The sequence below is a fragment of the Papio anubis genome, chromosome 13 (genome assembly GCF_008728515.1).
Source record: "Papio anubis isolate 15944 chromosome 13, Panubis1.0, whole genome shotgun sequence".
In the NCBI taxonomy this organism is placed as follows: Eukaryota; Metazoa; Chordata; class Mammalia; order Primates; family Cercopithecidae; genus Papio; species Papio anubis.
Genome location: NC_044988.1, coordinates 29,297,864 through 29,320,526, shown reverse-complemented (window position 1 = coordinate 29,320,526; position 22,663 = coordinate 29,297,864). Strand labels below are relative to the sequence as shown.

The window sequence follows — 22,663 nt, the reverse complement described above, 5'->3', positions numbered from 1 at the left end:
AGGTTATGAACTTCTTTGTAGAATGTGGTGCACAAAATTGAACTTTTCAATAATTATTAGCGAAGAACAAATAATTTAGGCTCTGACATGTTCTGTAAGCAGAGGTCAGCATACCAGGTAAAGCATACTGCCAAGAGAGGGGTCTCAGCAGATGCAGAACTCAGACAGCGGCAGGTGATGGAGGGAGTACGGAATTTCTTTTCAAAGGCTGGTAAAGTGGCAGAATTACGGAGGGAAAAGAGGTAACAGCAGATGAGAGCTTCAAATCAAGTGTCCCTGCAAAGTTTCTCAACCACCATTGCAGATACAAGGTTCTTTCCTTTAGGTACTCAGCGGTTTTGTAAGGTCTTTCTATTCCAACGACAAATGAAACCTAAAGAGGTTTGCATGTCCCCACAAAGAACTAAAGGATTACTTTTTATTTATCTGTAGACAAGGATTTTCATTGATCTTTTATTGGCCTGTCCTTCAAAGGTTCCTCTGCTGCACCTTTACCTTCATTATTAACATTGACATTCCTTACCTGGGTGTGCACAGAAGAAACAGCTTGCACTTCAATATTAAATACTCCCTTATGTCCTTCAGCCCACTTAATGGGAGGATTCTGTAAAGGGACTTTCTGTGTTAAAGAAGAAGAAGAAAAAAAAAAAAAAAAAAAGATTAGCAATCCAATTCCCTTTTCTGATTACTAACAAGTAATGCAGAGCAACTTGACTGGAAACGTCAGGACTATACAAATACAGAACTCTCTCAAAAACTAATATAACTGGTCTTGGAGTCAGGAGCCCTGGATTCAACTTCAATTCTACACCAAACTGGTTATTATGTATTTATTTATTCATTCCTTTTGAGACAGGGTCTCACTCTGTCGCCAGGCTGAAGTACAGTGGTGCAATCACAGCTCACTGCAGCCTCGACATCCTGGGCTCAAATGATCCTCCTATCTCAGCCTCTGGAGTAGCAGGGACTAGAGGCACATACCACCACACCTGGCTAATTTTTCTATTTTTTGTAGAAATATGGTTTCACCACGTTGCCCAGGCTGGTCTCAAACTTCTGGGCTCAAGTGATCCACCCGCCTCAGCCTCCCAAAATGTTGGGATTACAGGTGTGAGCCACTGCGCCCCGCTTCAAACTAGTTATTTTTACTTAGACAAGTCAATTAAACTTTCTGGGCCTTGGCCGGGTGCAGTGGCTCACGCCTGTAATCCCAGCACTTTGGGAGGCCGAGGTGGGCAGATCATGAGGTAAGGAGATTGAGACCATCCTGGCTAACACGGTGAAACCCTGTCTCTACTAAAAATACAAAAAATTAGCCAGGTGAGGTGGTGGGCGCCTGTAGTCCCAGCTACTCGGGAGGCTAAGGCAGGAGAATGGCGTGAACCCGGGAGGCGGAGCTTACAGTGAGCCGAGATTGCGCCACTGCACTCCAGCCTGGGCAACAGAGCGAGACTCTGTCTCAAAAAAAAAAAAAAAAAAAACTTTCTGGGCCTTAATGTTCTGTTCTCATGCTGTGAGGAGAGGGTTGAACTGTGTGATCTGTCTCTAAGTTCCAAACCAGCATTGATAATTCTGGATTCTAGGAATTAAAATAAGTTAAGATCCCAGCAATTTCCCCATTAATCAGGATTGTCAGGACGAAGTATAGAATATCTTTACAAGACATGAAGTTTTAATTCTTTTGAGTACCTGATATTACTTTCCCTTTTACCACAGTTTTTCCAAGTGTTTCCAACATGTTTCTAGGCCAATTTGGCTCCTGCTTTAATTACTCAAAGTGACTCTTTCATACTGTTTATATATCAATACCTTTGTAGGCCTTAGAGACAGTTTCTTGCCTGAAATTCCCATTGAAATTGAATTCCTTTACAGATGTCCTGCAGTGTTGAGTGAGGAGGGCCTCGCCTAGGTCTGTATGTCTTTCATGGTAACGGAAGGTAGACATGTACATGGGATGGAGGCCGTTAAAGCTATCTGCAGCAGTCACGAGCTGGGGCCCAAAGTGGGTTCTAGCCCACACGTATGTTCTGTTTGAAGTATTAAGAACTTTGAAATATTAGTTACCAACATTTGAAAGCCTGAGAATTTCCTATAAAAGACTGCTTTCCTAACCTCATTTGAGTACTGGAAGATATGAAAAAAATGGCCTCATATCCTAGCATGGCACCAATCTGCAGAGTGAAGGAACAGCTGCAACCTTCAGACGGGGCAGAGACAATCTCCAGAGTGAATAGCTGCCACCAGAACAAGGCATTCATGTATGTTACGCATCTGGATCCTGTGGGCACTTGAGTTTGCCATCTGTGATCTAAAATAGCACTGTCCAGTGGAAATATAACGTGAGCTATATATGCAATTTAAAGTCATCTAGCAGCCACATTAAAAAAGTAAAAAGGGGCCGGGCATGGTGGCTCACACCTATAATTCCTGGACTTTGAGAGTCCAAAGCGGTAGGACCACATGAGGCCAGGCATTTGAGACCAGCCTGAGCAGCATAGAAAGACCCTGCCTCTGCTGGAAAAAAAAAAAAAAAAAAAATTAGCTGGGCATGGTGGTGCATGCCTATAGTCCCAGCTACTAAGGACACTGAGGTGAGAGGATTGCTTGAGCCTATGAGTTTAAGATTACAGTGAGCTGTGATCATGCCATTGCACTCCAGCCTGAGTGACAGAGCAAGACTCTGTCTCTAAAAAAAAAAAAAAAGGAACATGTGAAAGTAATTATATTTCATTCAATATGTAATCAATGTAAAAAATTATTAATACAATATTTCACATTTTTCCCCACTAAAGTTTTGAAATCTGGTGCATATTTTATTTATAGTACATATCTCTGTTTGAACTAGCCATATTTTCCTCAATAGCCACATGCAGCTAGTGGCTATCTGATTAGTGCAGGTTTAAAGGATACTAGGAGAGGCTAAGGTGTATCTATAAACACAGCATAGGGCACATAAGAAACAGGAACTAATGTTTACTTAGGAATTGAGTTTCTTGTTTGGCATGCATTATCTCATTTAATGCCTACAGCAACCTTATAGGCACATATGCAGATATGGGCTCAGTTTCACCTTTGAGACTCAGAGAGGGTAAGCAACTCACCCACATTCACACAGCTAGGGAGTGGCAGAATCTAGACTTTGGACACAGATTTGTCTCTCTCCAACACTCAGGTCTTTCCTATAGCTTAAGAAGTTAATGGGAGGTTCTAAGAAATTAGAGTGTGCAACTTGATGATGAGAAGGTGGTTTTGAGGGCTACTGAAAGGTGTTGATGTCCAAATCATAAAGACCAATCAGGGAATGTCTGTGGACATACTTGGATTGCCCCTTAGATGGTTTTGAGAAGTTTTGGTTTACCAGGTACGTGCCTGTGGCCCAGGGCAAAAGATGGGTCTCTCTTTAGGGAAAAAAGAAAATAAGAGGAAAACAGCTGGAAGCAAGACAGTGGATGGTGATAGAACAGAGAAGAAAGTTGACTGGAACAGTTGAAACTAAATTCAAATTCCTGCGAAATTCTTCAACTTGAAAATTGCAAGGAAAACAAAAGAGATGCAGGATCTGTAGATTAAAAGTATCTTCAGAGACATATCAACCAATAGCAGTGTGTGGACCTTATTTGGATACCAATTTTAAAAAGCAAGCATTGAAAATATATCATTAGTGCAATAATTGAAAATTTGATCAGTGACTGAATATTTGTGACTGAATATTTGATGATATTAAGAAATTACAGTTAATTTTAAAGTATGACAATGGTATTGTGATGGTTAAAAACAAAGCCCTTATCTTTTAAGATGCAGACTAAAATGAAATATGATGTACGAGATTTACTTCAAAATAATACTTATTGATGTAAACCTATGCAAGGAACTGAGAAGTGTGACAGCAGTGTGACAGCTGGTGCAGTCAGGGTGGACAGTCCCCTGGGCTCCCTTTATTATTTATTTATTTATTTATTTATTTATTTCTTTCTTTTGAGACAGAGTCTCACTCTGTTGCCCAGGCTGCAGTGCAGTGGCATGATCTCGGCTCACTGCAACCTCCACTTCCCAGGTCTCGAGTAGCTGGGATTACAGGCACCTGCCACCATGCACAGCTAATTTTTTTGTATTTTTAGTAGAGACGGAGTTTCACCATGTTGGCCAGGCTGGTCTTGAACTCCTGACCTCAAGTAATCTGCCTGCCTCGGCCTCCTAAAGTGCTGGGATTACAGGCACCCACCACCAGGCCTGGCTAATTTTTGTGTTTTTAGTGGAGATGGGGTTTCGCCACGTTGGGCCAGGCTGGTCTTGACCTCTTGACCTCAGGTGATCTGCCTGGGCTTCCCTTTAAATGGGTGCAGTGCAGCAGAGTGCATGGGCAAGAGGAAGTGCCAGAAACAGGAAGTGGGTAAGGCAATTGGCATTAGGATTGTTAGGGGAATAAATACCTTGGTATCTATTGGAGAGCTGTGACAACTGACCCAAGAAAGAAACGGATGGAGTCTGGCCTGGGAACCTTTTATAAGGATCCTTGATGGGAGCGGTTGTTCATTATGATTGGCCTTAGTTTGCCTCCTCTTCTAGAACACATTACTCTGGGAATCCCTCTGTGGTAGATAATGCAAGGTAATGCTGCCTTCGATGTAGGTTGCATCTACTAAACATTCTGATTTGGTGACATTTAAAAGAATGAGGTTTCACAGTCAGTTATTCCTCCCATCCTATCAGAACAATGTGCTCTCTGAAAACATGGTGTGCTCCAGAGAACACAATGAGCATCCTTGGCCACATGGGAATGAGAAGTGGGTCTGGGAAGGTGGTCCAAGACTACGGCTGGACAAGAAACAGCTGATGGCCAGCTTGCCAATTACCTCAGCAGAATGCATGGAGTAGTTGGGTGGCAATTTTTCCAAGGCAACTGGGAGACAGTAGGATCCAGTTTGAAGACGTTCATTTAAGAGTATTGGCAGCCACTGAAACAGATGATGTAAATAATAACGTGGTATTTATTACAGCATATAATTCTGGCAATTTATCTAGCTTGCAATAATCAAATGCAACTAAACAATGATTAGATATTGACCAGTACTCTTTTTGGCAGTAATTTCTGTCCAGTTCTTTGCATTTTAAATCTCTGAGAGCTCCTGAAATGGTAATATTGATGATTTATTGCTTTCGGAGCTAAAGCAGTAGCATTTTTCTCTGTAGCCAATGTTTGTGTGTGTCTGAACAACATCAATGTTTATTTTACCTGTTATATTTTTTAAGGAAAAAATTGTTTCTTCTTGGGGGCAAAGCTAGTTCTATATGTGAAGCATGGATATTAAATTTGGAAATAGTGAACACTGCAACGCTTTTTAAAAAACAAATGAGTATTCTTTCAACATCTGCCACCCACTAGCTTTCCATTCCTGAAATTTGACATTTGCTAAGGCAAATCATTTCTGTCTCTTGCTATAATGTGGCTTAGCATGTTTTGCTACTTCTGACAGGAAAAAATCAAGTGAATAGAATTTGGTTGTTTATCTCTGCAGGGACCTCAGATGCACCAAAAACTGCAGTGTGAGTCAGCAGGCTGGAAACAACTCACTGAATATCCCAGGAGAGTTTCCACGGAGGCTCCTTGCTTTTGCTGACAGCTGATATGGTAAAAGGTGAACAGGAGGTGGTGATTTACTGTGAGCTTAGCGGGGAGCTTAATTTTCACTTCTTCATAGAAGTCAGGAGACCTGTTTCAAAAGCACATTATACACAAATAACTTTTAGCAAGAATGATGACTTCTCTGATTGTAAAACGCCACAGCCCCTTTGCTCCTCAGAATTTGCCTGGTGTTTTGCTTCTCATTTTACATTACTCTGCTCTGAAGCTGGAAGTCCCTGAGACCAAGCTTATGTTATTAGATACACTTCCCTTACATAAAACTGTTCATGAACTAAAGGCTTTGTCAGGAAAAAACAAAAACAAACAAACAAACAAAAACTCCCCCACACACAATGGAAAATTCCAACAACTTAATTTGAAGAAAGGATGAGGTCTGGACTCCTGCTGTGACCTCCTTTTCCATCTCTACCCAAGGAACAGAGCCTAGCACCTGGCTGCACTCATCAAAGAGTAGAAACAAATGAATGAGGCAGGAGGAAAAAGGAACCTGATTTAATTGAATTATGAAGCCCTAGATGCTTACGAGGGTTTCATGTACATTACCTCACTTAGTCCTCATCCCAACCCCAGAACATGCTTAAATGAAGGACTTAAATAGGCCCAGGTTATCAAATCCAATTCTGTCTGACACTGTGCAGATGTCCCTCCCTTCCCTGTGGAACATGAATAACAGTGTAGGCATTATCCCATGACTCCATTTGCCAGTGGAATAATGAGTGTTCCATTTCTCCTTTGGTCAGCCTAGGCAGGCAGTGGGGCAGGTGTCAAGTGGAGCGGACAGGGACACAGGGCAAGCGGGGCTGGACTGTGCTTCTGGCCCCCTCCACTGTCTCAAAGCAAGTTAGGAAATGTGTTTCCTTAATTAACGTAATACAGCCTCTTTGCATCATACTAGAATAGAAGCTTCCAGAAAAGTCAAAACTATATTGGATTCTTGAAGACACGTTCTTCTCTCAGTCTTGGTTAATGGCATGGATTTCCTTTGCCCCTCAGTTCCTGAATTATACAAATAGTTACGAGGAACCACCCAGGGGACTTGGAAAAACCAGGAGATGATGAAAGCATCTTGGCGTATATTGAGAATGCTGAAATAGACTTACTTATTATGGTATGTAACGGCTGTGTACACTTCCTGCAGAAATTCAGGCCCGCTGGACTTTCCAAAGATGACCTGTTCACCAGTATAGAAAGGATCAAATTATCAGTAACATTTGGGTACATCAAATTGACTATCATCAGGCCAACAGGATGTTCTGGTATCAAAGAGCTGCATTTTGTACAATTAAGAGTGCTGGGTTGGCCAGGAGCAGTGGCTCACACCTGCAATCTCAGCACTCTGGGAGGTCGGCGTGGGAGAATGGCTTGAGCCCAGGAGTTGGAGACCAGCCTGGCAACATGGCGAAGCCTCATCTCAAAAAAAAAAAAAAATACAAAATTTAGCCAGGCATGGTGGCACATGCATATAGTCCCTGCTACTCGGGGGGCTGAGGCAGGAGGATCGCTTGAGCCTAGGAGGCAGAGGTTGCAGTAAGCTGAGATTGCACCATTGCACTCCAGCCTGGGCAACAGAGTGAGATCCTGTCTCAAAAAGAAAAAAAAAAAAAAAGTGCTGGGTCTACAACTGGCCCGAGCACACAGTGCAGAGGAACTGGATATGAAGGGTGAAACGAGGTTCCAAGGGGCTATATTAGTGACCAAGGGCCACAGGTTTGTGAGATTATAAAACCAGTACTCTCTCCACTCTGCCTCACTGCCTAGAGGTCTATCCAACAGGCCAAAGTTACATACTTTCGCCTTGAGTGAGAAATCCCCGGTCCAGGTTCTTCTCTCTCCAAACATATAGACCTAGTCACTTAGGTGATTTGAATCTCCACTGCCTTATCCACATGTGTGCCATTTAGAAAAAAGATACCTCCTTGGGCCTGAAGCAGCATTTAGGATGCATTACGAACAAGTGCACTTACCTTTGTGCAGAGAAAAAAGCTCTTTCCTCTAGATGCAGTAATCCCAACACCAGAACCCAGGGTTCAGTGAATGAAGAACAGACTGGATTTTAGCCCACAGTCACCCTTGGCTGGGCATCCTGGCTGCCACAGGATCTGCACAAGCATACTGGGTACTCCTGGCAGCGTCATGCCAGGGGTCTGAGCAGAGAGGACTAAGAGGACCTCACCACTGTCTCAAGACACCTTGCATTGGGAAGACAGGTGGGACATCAGGAGAAAGGTTTTTTTCTTTTTTTTTTTGAGACGGAGTCTCGCTGTGTCTCCCAGGCTGGAGTGCAGTGGCGCGATCTCGGCTCACTGCAAATTCCGCCTCCCGGGTTTACGCCATTCTCTGCCACAGCCTCCCGAATAGCTGGGGCTACAGGCACCCGCCACCTCGCCCGGCTAGTTTTTTGTATTTTTAGTAGAGACGGGGTTTCACCATGTTAGCCAGGATAGTCTCAATCTCCTGACCTTGTGATCCACCCGCCTTGGCCTCCCAAAGTGCTGGGATTACAGGCTTGAGCCACCGCGCCTGGCCGGTTTTTTCTTTTTTCTTTTTCTTTTTCTTTTTCTTTTTTAGAAAGGCATATTAACTGAGTGCGGTGGCTCACGCCTATAATCCCAGTACTTTAGGAGGCCGAGGCGTGTGGATCAGCTGAGGTCAGGAGTATGAGACCACCCTGGCCAACATGGTGAAACCCCATCTCTACTAAAAATACAAAATTAGCTGGGTGTGGTGGCACGTGTCTGTAATCCCAGCTACTTGGAAGGCTGAGGAAGGAGAATCGCTTGAACTTGGGAGGCGGAGGTTGCAGCCATTGCACTCCAGCCTGGGCAAAAAGAGTGAAACTCCGTCTCAAAAAAAAAGAAAAAAAGAAAGAAAGTTATATTAACTGAATTCTATGACTGAAGGGAAATAGTAATAGCTAACCACCATCTCACTTAGTAGGAGATGGTTTAAAAAGTATAAATTCTGGTATTTTAAGTTCCTTGGCGCTCACTCCATTTACATACACCTATATATACATATATATATAAAATTTGATTTATATTTTGCCTCAGGACAAAGATCCACTCCTAGAAGGTGTGGAGGTGGCGTGTGTTTATAATTACTAGGCAGTACTTTGTATTTATTAGCACTGTGGTCCGAGGCTTGGGTAAGTGTGTAACACAGTGTGCGTACAACACAGTGTGTACAGTGTGTGCACGGAAGACACTGAGCAAACATGGTGCACATGTTGAGCCATCTCTTTACTTTGTATGCCTTTAGAGTGGGGTAGTCCTATGGGCGGTATGGAAAGACTTTATGATTTTTTTTAATCCTCTAAAATGATCTGTATGTTCCAAGTTCACTACAGAGTAAGTTGAGAAAGAGATTGTCAGGTAAGACTGACCCTGTTTCCCCATCGATATCCTGGGCACAGAAGCCCTTGCACATGCTGAGCAGTGTTGGCCTGCAATAGACGGACTCTGTACACTGATGAGTCCTGGACTTGGTTCCTGTGAATTGATGGGTGTGCAGCCCACCCTGATTTGAGGCAAATGTTCATTTCCCTCCTTACCGGCATCGCGCTGCTGGCATCTTCTCCACACATAAACTGGATCTTTATTGTAATGTTCCGGGCTGATGCTAGTTTGTTAACAAAGTTCAGCCTCTGTGGGTAGACATAGAGAAGATTTCTGGAAAAGAAGAGATACAGAATCAATGAAGAGGGTCTAGAATTTATTTTAACCAAGTTCTTCAGTGAATGCTGAGACTTCCATTCATGGGGTGCTTTTTCTAAAGAAGTTTTTCCTCTAAGAAGTGAATTATTATTGGAGGGAGTGAATTATTTGATTCTTCCTCTTTAGCTACAGTCATCTGAAAATAACCTCCATCGCTCTCTGTTTCGCTACAAGTAAAGACGTGTCTGCTGCAGCTTAGAAAGTCTTAATGTCTTGGAATGTGGAAATCTGCCTAGAGGTAATTGTATCTCTGATACACACATAAAGAAAGCAAAAAAGGTCCAGCTCGTTTTAAATAAAACTCATGGCCATAGATGATGGCCTAATGTTATTCTTCTCTTTTTTCCTTCCTAATCTTTATGTAGCAGTTTCCTTTTCTTACTGGCATGGCACTCGTATTGGCTTAGCTTTCTGTTCTTATTTAAGATGACAGCTCAAACCTCCAATTACTGTATAACAACAACAATATGAATAATATATCCATCCATTTGACAACTATAGGACAGGCACTAGGCTACCCAGTGCCTGGGTAACTTGCATATATTTTTCTTTCTATTTGCATTATTAGTAGTAGGTTCCACTAAAATGTAAGTTCCACAAGGCCAGGGGTTTTTCTCTGATGTTTCTGATTCACTGATGTATCTCCAACGGCTAGAATAGTGCCTGGGACATAGTAGTACTAAGTAACTATTTGTTGAATGAAGGAATGAGTGTATACATAACTGATGAAGTATATTCCTGGCTTGAAGAAACAATAATGATACTAACATTTAAACAGGCCTTATCCTGAGTCAGGCCAATGTTCCAAATACTTCATATTTATTAATTTGTTTAATTCTCATAGCTATCCTATAGGTAGGTACTATTATCATTGTCATCATCCCCATGTCACAAGTGAGGAACAAACGAGATACAGAGATGTTAGGTAAGACACCCCCTATTATATAACTAAATGGCAGAGCTGGGAATTGAACCCAGACTGTCTAGTTCCAGAGTCATGCTTGTAACCACTGTATTCTCTCAGATAAGAGCCCTGATAAGCATGGCCTTTTCACACTGTGCTATCCTGACATCTCTCAGGGACAAGTTTGCCTTAATTGTCTAGGTGTTAACAGTGGCATGTCAACCTGCATTTCCCAGCCCATCTCACAGAGCCTTAGTGTTCTGCAAAGTGTTAACAAGTGTGTGGGGAAGGTGGGGGGTTAAGCAAAAGTGGTTGGGAAAGACCAGGGCGAAGCGAGATAAACAGGTTACTATGCACTGAGAATGCCTTAGAAGGAGAAAGACTCTTCTTTCCCCAAATGTTTTGACCTCAGAACTCCTTCCATTTATTTATCCTTTCATGGCACATTTTATGAATTTAACATTCTGAGAAATTACCTGGGGGAAACGTCGAGATAAACTTACTTAGTTACAGAAGAACATCCCACATCAAGGAAAAAGTTAGGGCACAGGGATTCTCTACTCAAATCTCTTGCAAAATAGTGAATGCTCTCAGGTATTCGAGAGGAAAAATGATAATTGGAACAATCAAGAACACACAGGAGCCGTTACATTGGATGTGCAAGTTCAAAGACCGTGGAGGCAAATAAATAGCATTCCTAGGTCTTATTTTACCCCCATCTCTCTATTTTGGGTGACTCCCCAGAGGCAGAATAGGGGTGGCCTGGTGCTGGGAGCGAGTCTGAGCTGCTGTACCCTGTGACTTTCTGGGTTGATATATGACAATACTCAATGAGCTTCAAATATCAGTGAGGTGTAGATGGTCTTCCCAGAAAAGTAGACGACAGGCCATGTCACACTAAAGGGATTAGCATAGAATTCTGGGGTGCTCAGGCCAGGAGGCACCTAGACTGAGCCCTAACTTTTAAAGATGAGACACATGGTGAATGAGCCACAGAGCAGGTAGAGATCCAGTACAGTGCTGTTTCTACTCAACCATTGGCTGCCTTAGCAGCACTTCCCAAATCTTACTCTGTCTAAACTGAGGCAGCCTAAAACCCTGATGCAGGTGGATACGACTGAGCCGCTGATGCTGTCAGGAGTGGACGTGGATACAGTAAATGATGATGGCAGTTTACAGTTGGGGTGCAGGGATGTGTGTGGGGTGCAGACCCCTCTCTGCTTACTGTTCACTTCTGTTCATCTCCACTGCCACCAATCAAAAAAGCAGAGCTAATGTCTGTGGAGCGGTCGTATCAGAGAGGGGTAAAAGGTGTTCCCTCTGGAGGCAGAGAGCTGAGATTCGAATTCTGCTTTTGCTTCTGTTAGCTGCATGGCCTTTGGCAAGTTACTTAGCTTTTCCAAAGCTTATCCAAAGCATAATTGTGCCGACCTCAAAGGGCTGTGGTGACCATTAATGAGCAACAACTGAAACCTAGAAGACTTCTTTGGAAAAAAGAAAAAAAAAGCCTTCTCTGAACAGATAAGTTTTATGACTAGCAGTAGACTTCTATTATTATCATTACTATAATAGAAGCATGGCATATGCTTCTAAACGCATGATTTACGACAAATGATTTACTTCTGTACCTTATCAAGTACAAAGTCTGTAAACCTATAAATGTGAACATTGAAAACATCCTGCAGTTACATGGCCCTCTAAAAACATAAGTGATAGTTATTATGATAATTATTTCCTCCACACGGCTAGCAAGTCAGACCCACACTCCAACCTACCTTGTCCCTGTCTCTCCACTCCGAACCACCCTCATTCTCACCTGGACCCCTGCAACGCCTTCTCAATAGATCTTGGCTTCTACACTTGCCTCTTACAATGTTCTTCATATATTGGTCAGAAGGATCTTTCAAAAATGTAAAATAAATTATGTCAGGCCCCTACAAGGGTTTCCCAAACTTTTTATCACGGGTCCTACATGACCTTGCCCTTGGCAATGGCTCTGACCTTCTCTCTCACCATTCTCCCATGCTGGCCTTTTTTCAAAACCTAGAACATTCCAAACTTCTTCCTTCCTTCATGCCTCTGTTCCCCAGAGTGCTTCTCCATTCACTAAATGACTGGTTCTTCTCATCTTTGGAGTTAGCTCATATGTCATATCTTCTGAGGTCTTCCCTACCATTCTATTTAATTGGTCCATTCCACTTTCACATACACACTCCCTCTTTCATAATCATATGATTATCATATTCAGAGATGATTATGAAAGTCATGTGTGCCCATTTTTTTTAACCTTGCATAACTTAGAAGTACATAAAAGTATAAAGAAAAGCATAGCAACCACCCACTATACCACTGCACTGAGGAGGATCACTGTTAAGACTTTAACACATTTCCATTTAGCCTTTTCCCCTCTACACATGAAACTTTTTTTTTTTTTCCAATTTTTGAGACAGGACAGGATCTCACTCTGTTGTCCAGGCTAGAGTGCAGTGGTGTGATCACGGCTTACTGCAGCCTTGACCTCCTGGGCTCCAGTGATCCTCCAGCCTCAGCCGCCCAAGTAGCTACAATAGTAGGCATGCATCAGGACACCTGGGTAATTTTTAAATTTTTTGTAGAGACAGGGTCTCACTATGGTGCCCAGGCTGGTCTTGAACTCCTGGCCTTCAGTGATACTCCTGCCTTGGCCTCCCACAGTACTGGAATTATAGGCGTAAGTCACTATGCCCGGCCACATTAAACATTTTTGTCATACTGTATGTACAAAGCTTTATCTTTTCTTACGCCACCAAATATTGTTCAGTTATGACCATTTCCCCAATGTGACTGTTTTCAATAAACATGATTTTAATGGGTGCATATCATTGCATGTTGTGAATATGCCATAATTTACACTGGTCTCCTCTAAAAATAAGTGTTTAGGTTATTTCCTTGTTTCAGTTAGAAAGCTGTGGTGAACACTTGATATATCTTGCCCCTCTACAGTGCAGCATACTTTTGGAAGAATCCCTTTATATTCTGTAATGCTTAGCTTCATCATCTTTGAATTAATTAAAAGATGCCAATCAACCTTTCTTGAATGCTGTGTTTGAAGGCATAATGAGCCAAAGTTTGTGAAGGTGCTTTGAAGTAGCTGGATGAAAGGGACTGTGTAAATCGTAACAGTAGTAGCCCTGCCAGACTGCTCTCACCACACTCGTCTCTTACACTCCAATACCAGGGCACCACCACCCATTCCCGTGCACCCCCCCCACTGCTCAGCAATTTTGCCCATTGCTTCCAAAGGGGTTGCTCACCCCTGTATCCGAACATCACCACCACAGATATTCAGTGTCCTGCTCCACATTGCCAGCACTCCCCACCGAGCACACAGCTGGAAGGAAACTCAAGATAATTTGGTCCAACATCCCATTTTTTGAAGGCCAGGAAACTAACTCCCAGGAAGGGTAAATGAGTTTGCCTGGAATTTCTTTTAAGGAGATGCATTTCCTAAGGGTCATCGTATTTCTAAATCAGTAAGAGTGCTAAGTAATATGTTTTGTTAAATCTGCATGCTTTTAAAGAAATGAATACAAAAGAATTATAATGTTTTCTTTTGGGAGGGAAGATCTGCCTGCGTGGCCAGTAACCCGGAGTCCAAGCCAGATAAGAATAATTATTAACGAACTGATAAACAGGCTCATATGCTTCATATGTGATCAATTAAGCGTCTCATACTAGCCAGAGAATCATGTTATCTAAGTATTTTTGAGAGGACAGCCCATGACCTTAATAATTTGCCACTTGTTATGGCAAAGTTATTTTGAAAGTTTTCTAAGTAACTGAAGGTCCAGTGTCTGTGCTAGGCATTTAGTATAATCTTATCTTTCTCCAAATGTGGACAAAAGCGGTTTTCTTCAGTCACATATATCACCACATAGAGAACTGGGCATTTGCTATTCATCAGCAATTTCCCCTCCAAGGCCCTGTCAGATGGCTTTTCTTGATTACAAACTATTTTGGAAACTCCAAATTCTTTCCACTGATTTAGCAACGAGCCCTCAACTTATTTTTAAACTGCTGTAATTGAGCAGCTCTGGGGTTAATCTGTGGAATCTGGTCATTTTTAGATCAAATTTTTAGCCAAACACTCTGCTCTTACCATCTTGGGACCATCTTCTATTTCCTTTGCTGAGAATAGGTTAACCAAGGGACCTGGAAATCATTCAAAGCCACAATGCAAAAACATCACTTTGGCTTCTCCCAAGTTTATCCTACTCTTTATCTGGTGCAAGGAAACAAACAGAGAAACCTGACCCTGTTACTTATTCCCCAGATGACATCAATGTGCTCTCCCATGGTCTTCTACAGCTTGGAGCTGAGCTCAAGGAGCAAGTGAGTTACAGCAAAAAGCACACGGGCCACCTGTTTAAGCAACTGGACACCTCGAACACCTCTTTAGCTGAGCTTCTAGGTCAGCCAGCAGGAGAGAAGGAAAGAGGGCTTTGAGAGGAGAGAGGAGCAGCTCAACAAGAGGGGTGAAGGCCCCCCTCAGCAGGCTGCTGAGCTCCAGTGTCAACTGGTTGCAGGGATGACCTACAGGGAGGGATTTAATGAGGAGCTGAAGTTGCTGGAGCAAAGTCGGAAGATGCAGCACTCTTCAAGGCAAATGGGCTTCCAGTGACAAAGGTGATGGATGATGTCATGGTGAGTCAATCATTACTGATCATTTGAGTTGGCCATTATTTTAACAGATTGGCAAATAGGTCATGGGAATAGGGTTCATGAAGTTGGGGTTATTTCTTCTGTGAAAAAGCCTGGTTAAGAAGAGTGGAGGTGCAAATAAACCTTCACAGTGCGAATGTATATGCATTGGCCATTCCTGGTGATGGTAAGCTAAACCATGTTTTGAGTAAAAAACATTGTGTCACTGATTCCCACATCTGCCAAGGAGAACATGGAGGACCAATCAGTCATGTGATAAAGCCAGAATCCCAAGCCTTCTGTAATCTGATAATATTTTACTTACAGGGCCTTAAAAATCCCAAAGAGAGCCAGAGTATCATCGGTAGTTGTTTAAGGTCGAATAACCCTTGTTGCTTCTATTTCCTGGGTATCTCTTTGAAAGTGGGACTGAGATGAGCCAATACTCAGTGTATAATGTTGAGTGAAAATGCAGAAAATAAAATTTTATCTTTGACAGGGCTGTAAATATGCAAAAATTGAATATGCATGAAGGCTAGCAGCTAGAAGATGATGTGGGAAAGTGAAAAAAGTAGATTTTATTTTGAAATAAAATTGGTGTCAATTTTGGTTTTATTTTTGTTATTTCAATATGCAGGCCAAAACAAAGTAGTAATGTCAAATATACACCTTTTTTAAAAAAGGAGGAAACAAAGAAAAAATATTTGCTGATTTTGTGGGCTGCATTGTGAATCTCAGTAGCACCTGTAATTTAAGTTGCTTTTATACCAGGGGAGATGGGATTTATGGAGACTTGTGATTAGATAATGGGTGGAAATGTCCTTCAAAAAATTGCAAAATGCTCTACAAATGTAAGGTGAACAAGTCAATTTCATCACCTGTAATAAAAGGGCTAGAGCCAATTCTGAAATGCAATGATGCCTAAGAACTGCTTTGAAAACTACAAAATATGATACTAATTAAGATGATCTTCTTACCAGGATTGTGTGAACCAACTGAGTGCCTTTTAAAATGCAACTTTAAACACTCTGCAGGATTGTGAGATATTGTATGTTACCTGGGAAGTCAATCAATCTCTCCGAGATCCTCTCTTCATTTTTCCATTTCTCTCAGTCTGTGTCTTTAATTTGTGTATTTCTCTCTGCCTCTCTTTCAGTCTCTCCCAGACTCTATATATCTCTCTGATTAACATTCCCCTGCCTTCCTCTCTCACAGCCTCTTTTTTTTTTTTTTTGCAGATAGAGTCTATGCTCTTTTGCTTGGGCTAGAGTGCAGTGGCGTGATCACAGCTCACCGCAGCCTCAACTTTCTGGGCTCAAGCAATCCTCCACCTCAGCCTCCTAAGTTTCTGGGACTACAGGTGCAAGCCACCACAATGCCTGACTAATTTTTTTTTTTTGCTTTTTGTAGAGGTGAAATCTTCCCATGTTACCCAGGCTGGTCTCGAACTCGTGGGCTCAAGTGGTCCTCATGCCTGGGCCTCCCAAAGTGCTAAGATTACAAGCCCAAGCCTCCATTCCCCCAGTTCCATTTAGTGACTGAAATCCATTTGCTTACCAGTTACTGAGTATTTGACAATTTCCTACTCTGAGCTGAGGTTGAGGTTTTGGCAGGGCCATTTAAGCTCTCAGGATGACAAACACTGCACCTAGGATCGATGAACAACTTAGGATTCCACAAAAAGTTATTGGTTCTAAAAATATGAAAAGTAAAACCTCAAAACCAAAATTAATAAATTTTTAATTAAATGCTTATCAAATACAAAGGTTTTCAGTTAGCCAATGGCAACTCTTCTGAGTTTAATCTGAAGGCGAAAGTTTTTTCCTGCTACTTTGCAGATTGTTATAAAATTATATAGAAAATATACATAATACAGGAGGCAGTAGGTACATCTTAATATGTTTTAAATAACATGTGGTCTGCTGCTTCCAGCTTAGGGAAATCTTAAAAATGCCTTGGGTATGGATATTTGGGGGAAGGTATAAAATATCAAAAAAATCGGTGTTTCTATTTTATTCTTTTTTTTTTTTTTTTGAGATGGAGTCTTGCTCTGTTGCCCAGGCTGGAGTGCAGTAGCGTGATCTCGGCTAACTGCAACCTCCACCTCCCAGCTTCAAGCAATTCTCCTGCTTCAGCCTCCCAAGTAGCTGGGACTGCAGGAGCACACCACCAGGCCTGGCTAATTTTTATATTTTTAGTAGAGACAGGGTTTCACCATGTTGACCAGGCTGGTCTTGAACTCCTGACCTCAAGTGATCCGCCCACCTTGGCCTCCCAAAATGTTGGGATTACAGGCATTAGCCACCGTACCTGGCCTATTTTATTCATTCTTTAATAGCTTGAAACACAAGCATTGGATTGATAGCAAACTACTAGCAACATGCAATTCTGATATACCACCACTGAACCAGATTTATAAATAAAAAGCTCTGTTTTTTTTTCCTGACAATCTATAAGCTAATAATTTTGGCAATTTCAAAGTAATTTCTTTTTCTTTATTTGTGTTTTAAAATTCACCCTCTGTAGTTTTTATTTTATTTTATTTATTATTTTTGCAAAGACAGAGCCAAGAAATTGATGACCTATTTACTGAAGTGGAAATGCAGCAAAGCCAACTGCATGAACAAAGATGCTGGCATTCAAAAACTACCGGAAAAGGTTGGTGCGCATACCATAATGATTTGTTACAGCCAAACAGTTGATTCCATCCACTAAAAGTGAACTTCAAATGCCTACTAATGTCAGTAATATCTTCTGATTATCTGGTGTCTTTTATTCAAGGATTCAGAATGAAATTGCAAATCTAGATACATTATTTTAAGTATGAAAGGAAAAGAGTTGAGGAGATGATTTTTTAATTTATCATTCATATTTCACTGCCAGCAAAACCTATTTTAAATGTAACAATAAAAAATAGCTAACATTATTTCATTCTTACTCTATGAAGGCACTGTGACAAGCATCTATGACAGGTACTACTGTTAGTCTCATTCAGAAAATGATTAAACTGAGATGCGAGGAGAATGCATTAACTTGTACCAGGTAAGACAGCAGCAGGTGGCATAGCACGATTCAAATCCAGGTGCTCTGAAGTAAACAATCTCTCTGGTCAACAATTAGACTCACCAGAACTTTATTGTAATGTAGTCTTATAATATTTACAAGGGCTAAAGAGCTAAAGGGATGTTACTCCAAACAAACTATGAGGTTTTGTTTGAGTGAGCTAAACTTTTACTACTCAAAGGGCGGTCCAGGGAGTAGCAGCATCAACGTCAGCATCAGCATCAGCATAGCACTGCCTGGGAGTCAGTTAGAAATGCACCATGGAGGCGGTGGTGGCTCAAGCCTGTAATCCCGGCTGGGAGGCAGGCGGGCGAGATCACCCGAGGTCAGGAGATGCGAGCATCCCTGTTGCTGCAGTGAAACCCGTCTCTACTAAAAAAATACAAAAAACTAGCCGGGTGACGTGGCGGACGCCTGTAGTCCCAGCTACTCGGGAGGCTGAGGCAGGAGAATGGCGTAAATCTGGGAGGCGGAGCTTGCAGTGAGCTGAGATTCGGCCACTGCACTCCAGCCTGGGTGACAGAGCGAGACTCCATCTCAAAAAAAAAAAAAAAAAAAAAGAAATGCACCATGGACCTGCTAGATCAGAACCTACATTTTAACATGCACCAGGTGTCTCAAATGTACATTCCGGTTTGAGAAGCACTGATCCAAGAGAACTGATTTGTTTTTAAATTGGCAGACATATGAATCTTATCGTTGTGATTCCCTTTTTTGCTTGGCTGCTAGGCAGCTCAAATTTGCAGGTGTTTTTGCTGTTGTTGTTGTTGTTGTTGTTGTTTCTCTTTGAGATGGAGTCTCCCTCTGTCACCCAGGCTGGAGTGCAATGGCGTGATCTCAGCTCACTGCAACCTCCACTTCCCGGGTTCACGCCATTCTCCTGCTTCAGCCTCCTAAGTAGCTGGGACTACAGGTGCATGCTACCACATCTGGCTAATTTTTGTATTTTTAGTAGAGACAGGGTTTCACCATGTCGGCCAGGTTGGTCTTGAACTCCTGACCTCAAGTGATCTGCCCACCTCAGCCTACCAAACTGCTGGGATTACAGGCATGAGCCACTGTGCCTGGCCTGCAGGTGATTTTTAAAGGAACCGTCAAAGGACTTACGAAACATTCTGTGTACATATTAACCGCATACACATTTACATTTATTTCTCTCTCATTTTCCTTTCACTCAGAAATTTTATACCTTATTATATAATCTCCATAACTGTCTTAGACACTTTTTAGAATGGGAAGGAGTTGAGCGCAGTGGCTCAGGCCTATAATCCCAGCACTTTGGGAGGTCAAGGCAGGAGGACTGTTTGAGCCCAGGAGTTCGAGACTAGCCTGGGGAACATAGTGAGACCCCATCTGTACAAAAGAATTTTTTTTTTTTTTACTTAGCCAGGCATGGTGGTGTGTGCCTGTAATCCCAGCTACTCAGAAGGCTGAGGCTGGAGGATCACTTGAGCCCAGGAGTTCAAGGCTGCAGTGAGCTATGATCATGCCACTGCACTCCAGCCTGGGTGACAGAATGAGACCCTGTCTCAAGAAATAAGGAAGTAAATAAATAAATAGAAATTTATGCGCCTTCTCATTCTATTTATTTGCTGTGTCCTGTCTTGTCATTCTGTGGCCACGGCCTCATGCCATTATTTGTGTTTATTCCTGTTTCCAATGTTTTAGGTTAGATCAAAGTGCAAATTCACAAAGGAACCAGTGAAAAATGAAAACAGAAGGAAAACTCCTGATGTGTAGGGTGAAGAGAACATTCTGTCTTCAGAAATCAGAGCAAGAAAAATGGAAGGTGAAACATGTTCCAGGGCACCAGTCAGAGCCCCACAAGGCTGTCTGCCCTGGGAAACGGTGCAAGATTAGAAGGAGGCACTGGGGGTATTATCGCAAGCAGCAGCTTGCCCCTTAGTAACCCCTGTCCTCCACAGGCCAGGCTGCAATGTTTTGTATAAATGCTGGTATTGTACACTGAACATCAGGGACCTCTACACCCCTCCCAAATAGCAAATGCAGTTACGACGCCAGAAACACAATGGTATCAAATTGTTTAAAAACTCTACAATAAATGATCCAATATTCTTTCTCTATGATTTGGTAATATTAAAAAAATCCACTCAAAGTCAGAAATCAAATGACAGAAAGAGAGAGAGAAATAAAACAATAGCCAGCCTTAATGTCTCTTATGGTACCACTTTAAAAGATTTCTTTCGGGGGGAAAACAATTCATGCTTTTTCAACTGATAATCTGCAATTTGAACATGAGATATGGTGATTTTATACAGCACAACTCCTATTACTACTACTAATTTATCTTTGAACATGAATTGATTAAATACAGCTGCCATGATATTTGTAGTATATCTTTTCTATTACATTAATCTCCATCCCACTCTTTTTTATGAGATAAGTAAAAGTTCCTTTTGAGTGAGAGATTGGAAAACCAGTATTCCTTCTGCTAAATAAAGCAGAACCTCAAGAATGCTAGCTTTTAGAAATGGGTGAAAGGAGCCATCCTTAAAACACACTTAACTTGTTTAAGTCCAACTAGTTTTCGACAGCAAAAGACCCAAAGGGAAAGCTAGAGGGTTTAAGGTCTTCAGTCTCATCCAGATCAGATTCCCATAGGAAAGAATCACAAATATTCAAGTGTTCAAAATCTGCTGGGGAAACCTAACTGCTTTAAGAAAAAAAAAAATCTCTCCCCAATCCTGATAGAAAATGATTTCTAAACCATACTTTGTTGAACCAACTGAAATTTTTTCAAGTAAGATGTCCATGTTAGCAAATTTCCTTCTGAAACACTGCTTAGTAGATTTAATATATTAAGAGGTTTATATATAATTCACTCTCACCTTAGTATGAATTAGTTTACTCACCCTCCTTCCTTACAAAAAGCTTGGATTTATGGACTGAAGGTGCGCGTGAAGAAAAGAGATAAAAAGAGGAGAGGGTAATCACTGACCGGGAAGCACTGCTGTGGGGAAGATCTGGATGCTTAGAGGCTTAAGGAAAGTGACGAAGCAAGGGAAGGTGGGAAGGGACCCAAACCAAAATTTTTTACTCTACAATTTTTTCTTAAACTTGAGATTGACAAAAGAGTCAAAAGGTCCACTGGATAAACGTATCTTTCCTAACTCGCAGCCACTCTCCTTGGAACCCAGGATGTGGTTTGAAGGGTCTAAGTGATCTGGGTATTCTTTTTCTTACTTGTCTTGTGGTTTCTGCATAGGGATGGTTCAGAAATGTGTTCACCAGTTCGAGCCCCATGTTGGTTTATTAGAATCCTATTTCCAGTGTGGTTTTCTTTTTCTGCCTCACAATCATTTACGAAGAATGTATTTCATTCTAAATGGGGAAAGGATCGGAACTACTTTAGCAAGAGACATTTCAGACTGCCTGCAAATCTCACCTTTCCATAGCTACAGTGACCATTTCACTCAGTACTCTGTACAGACTTGATAATATGTATGTAGATCTGCAGACGCTTGGGAGGTGAGTGTGTGGTTGGGAGTTAGGGAGGGATGGGGTGTACAAGGTGCTGGGGGTGCTGTGCAAGAGGAGAAACGAGTCCACTCCGTCATATGTACAGCTTAGGGTTTCTCCCCACTATTTGAAAATAAGAAAATGCAGGGAATCTGCTTTCTAGGTGGAAAACAACTTTCCCCCATTTTGCAGGCTTATTTCTTTGGAGTGTGGTTTAGTAAGGGACTCCATACCTTTGGGTATCTGTCAAGAAGTGGCTATTATTTTTCTTTTATTAGAGAGTGATGCATTGTAGATGTCCTAGAAATACACCATTCTGGGCTGGGCGTGGTGGCTCATGCCTGTAATCCCAGCACTTTGGGAGGCCAAGGCAGGTAGATCACAGGGTCAGGAGATTGAGACCATCCTGGCCAACAAGGTGAAACCCTATCTCTACTAAAATACAAAAAATCAGCCAGGCGTGGTGGCATGCGCCTGTAATCCCAGCTATTCAGGAAGCTGAGGCAGGGGAATTGCTCGAACCCGGAAGGTGGAGGCTGCAGTGAACCGAGTGCAAGACTCCATCTCAAAAAAAAAAAAAAAAAGAAAAAGAAATACACCAGTCTGATGGGAACACTTTTCATGAGGCACATTGTCCTCAGCATCCACAGAATTAACCTGCCTTCCCTTTTCATCCTCCTACCCCCATATTCCTCTCAATTCAATGTTTTATAGTTTCGTTAAGAACTGTGCCAGCAGCTTCTGATTAAATAACCAATGATTCTGCTTCCTGATATTCTTGCTCTGTGAAATCCTCTCCCTTTGAGTGTGGGCTAGACCTAGTGACTTGCTTCTGATGTAGTGACAAAAGTCAATAGGACGTTTGTCAAAAAAGGGCAAAAGTGATGAGGTACTGCTCTTGAGGTCAGGCTGTGAAAGGCCCTGGCCTCTATCTTGCTTTCTGTCTCTTACTCTCCTGCTTGCTTGTTCTGATGAAGCCAATTGCTACGCTGTGAGCTGCCCCCATGAGAAAACATGTGAGGGAACTAAAGGAAGCCTCTGGCCTAGTGAGGAACTGAGGCCCTCAGCCTAACAACCCATGAGCAACTGCATCCTGCCAACAGCCACAGGAGTGAGCTGGGGAGTGGATCCACCCCCAGGACACCCTTGCGGTGATGGCAGCCTAGGCTGACATCCTCA

The 22,663-nt window shown here is 42.2% G+C and overlaps 1 protein-coding gene and 1 long non-coding RNA gene across 2 annotated transcripts in view; one reads left to right on the top strand and one right to left on the bottom strand.

The window, feature by feature from the left end:
• Positions 1 to 22,663, bottom strand: part of DOCK8 (dedicator of cytokinesis 8) — a 239,907-nt gene that overhangs the window by 87,945 nt on the left and 129,299 nt on the right. The window contains exons 15-19 of the mRNA XM_031654757.1: positions 9,195 to 9,312; positions 6,745 to 6,815; positions 5,573 to 5,711; positions 4,854 to 4,955; positions 524 to 619 (exon numbers count right to left, since the gene is read on the bottom strand). Of these exons, the coding sequence (XP_031510617.1) occupies positions 524 to 619; positions 4,854 to 4,955; positions 5,573 to 5,711; positions 6,745 to 6,815; positions 9,195 to 9,312 (526 nt within the window). The remainder of the gene's footprint in view (positions 1 to 523; positions 620 to 4,853; positions 4,956 to 5,572; positions 5,712 to 6,744; positions 6,816 to 9,194; positions 9,313 to 22,663) is intronic.
• LOC116270007 lies at positions 17,416 to 20,715 on the top strand. The gene is made up of 2 exons (XR_004177849.1): positions 17,416 to 17,599; positions 19,673 to 20,715. It is a non-coding gene; the product is annotated as an uncharacterized LOC116270007 (long non-coding RNA).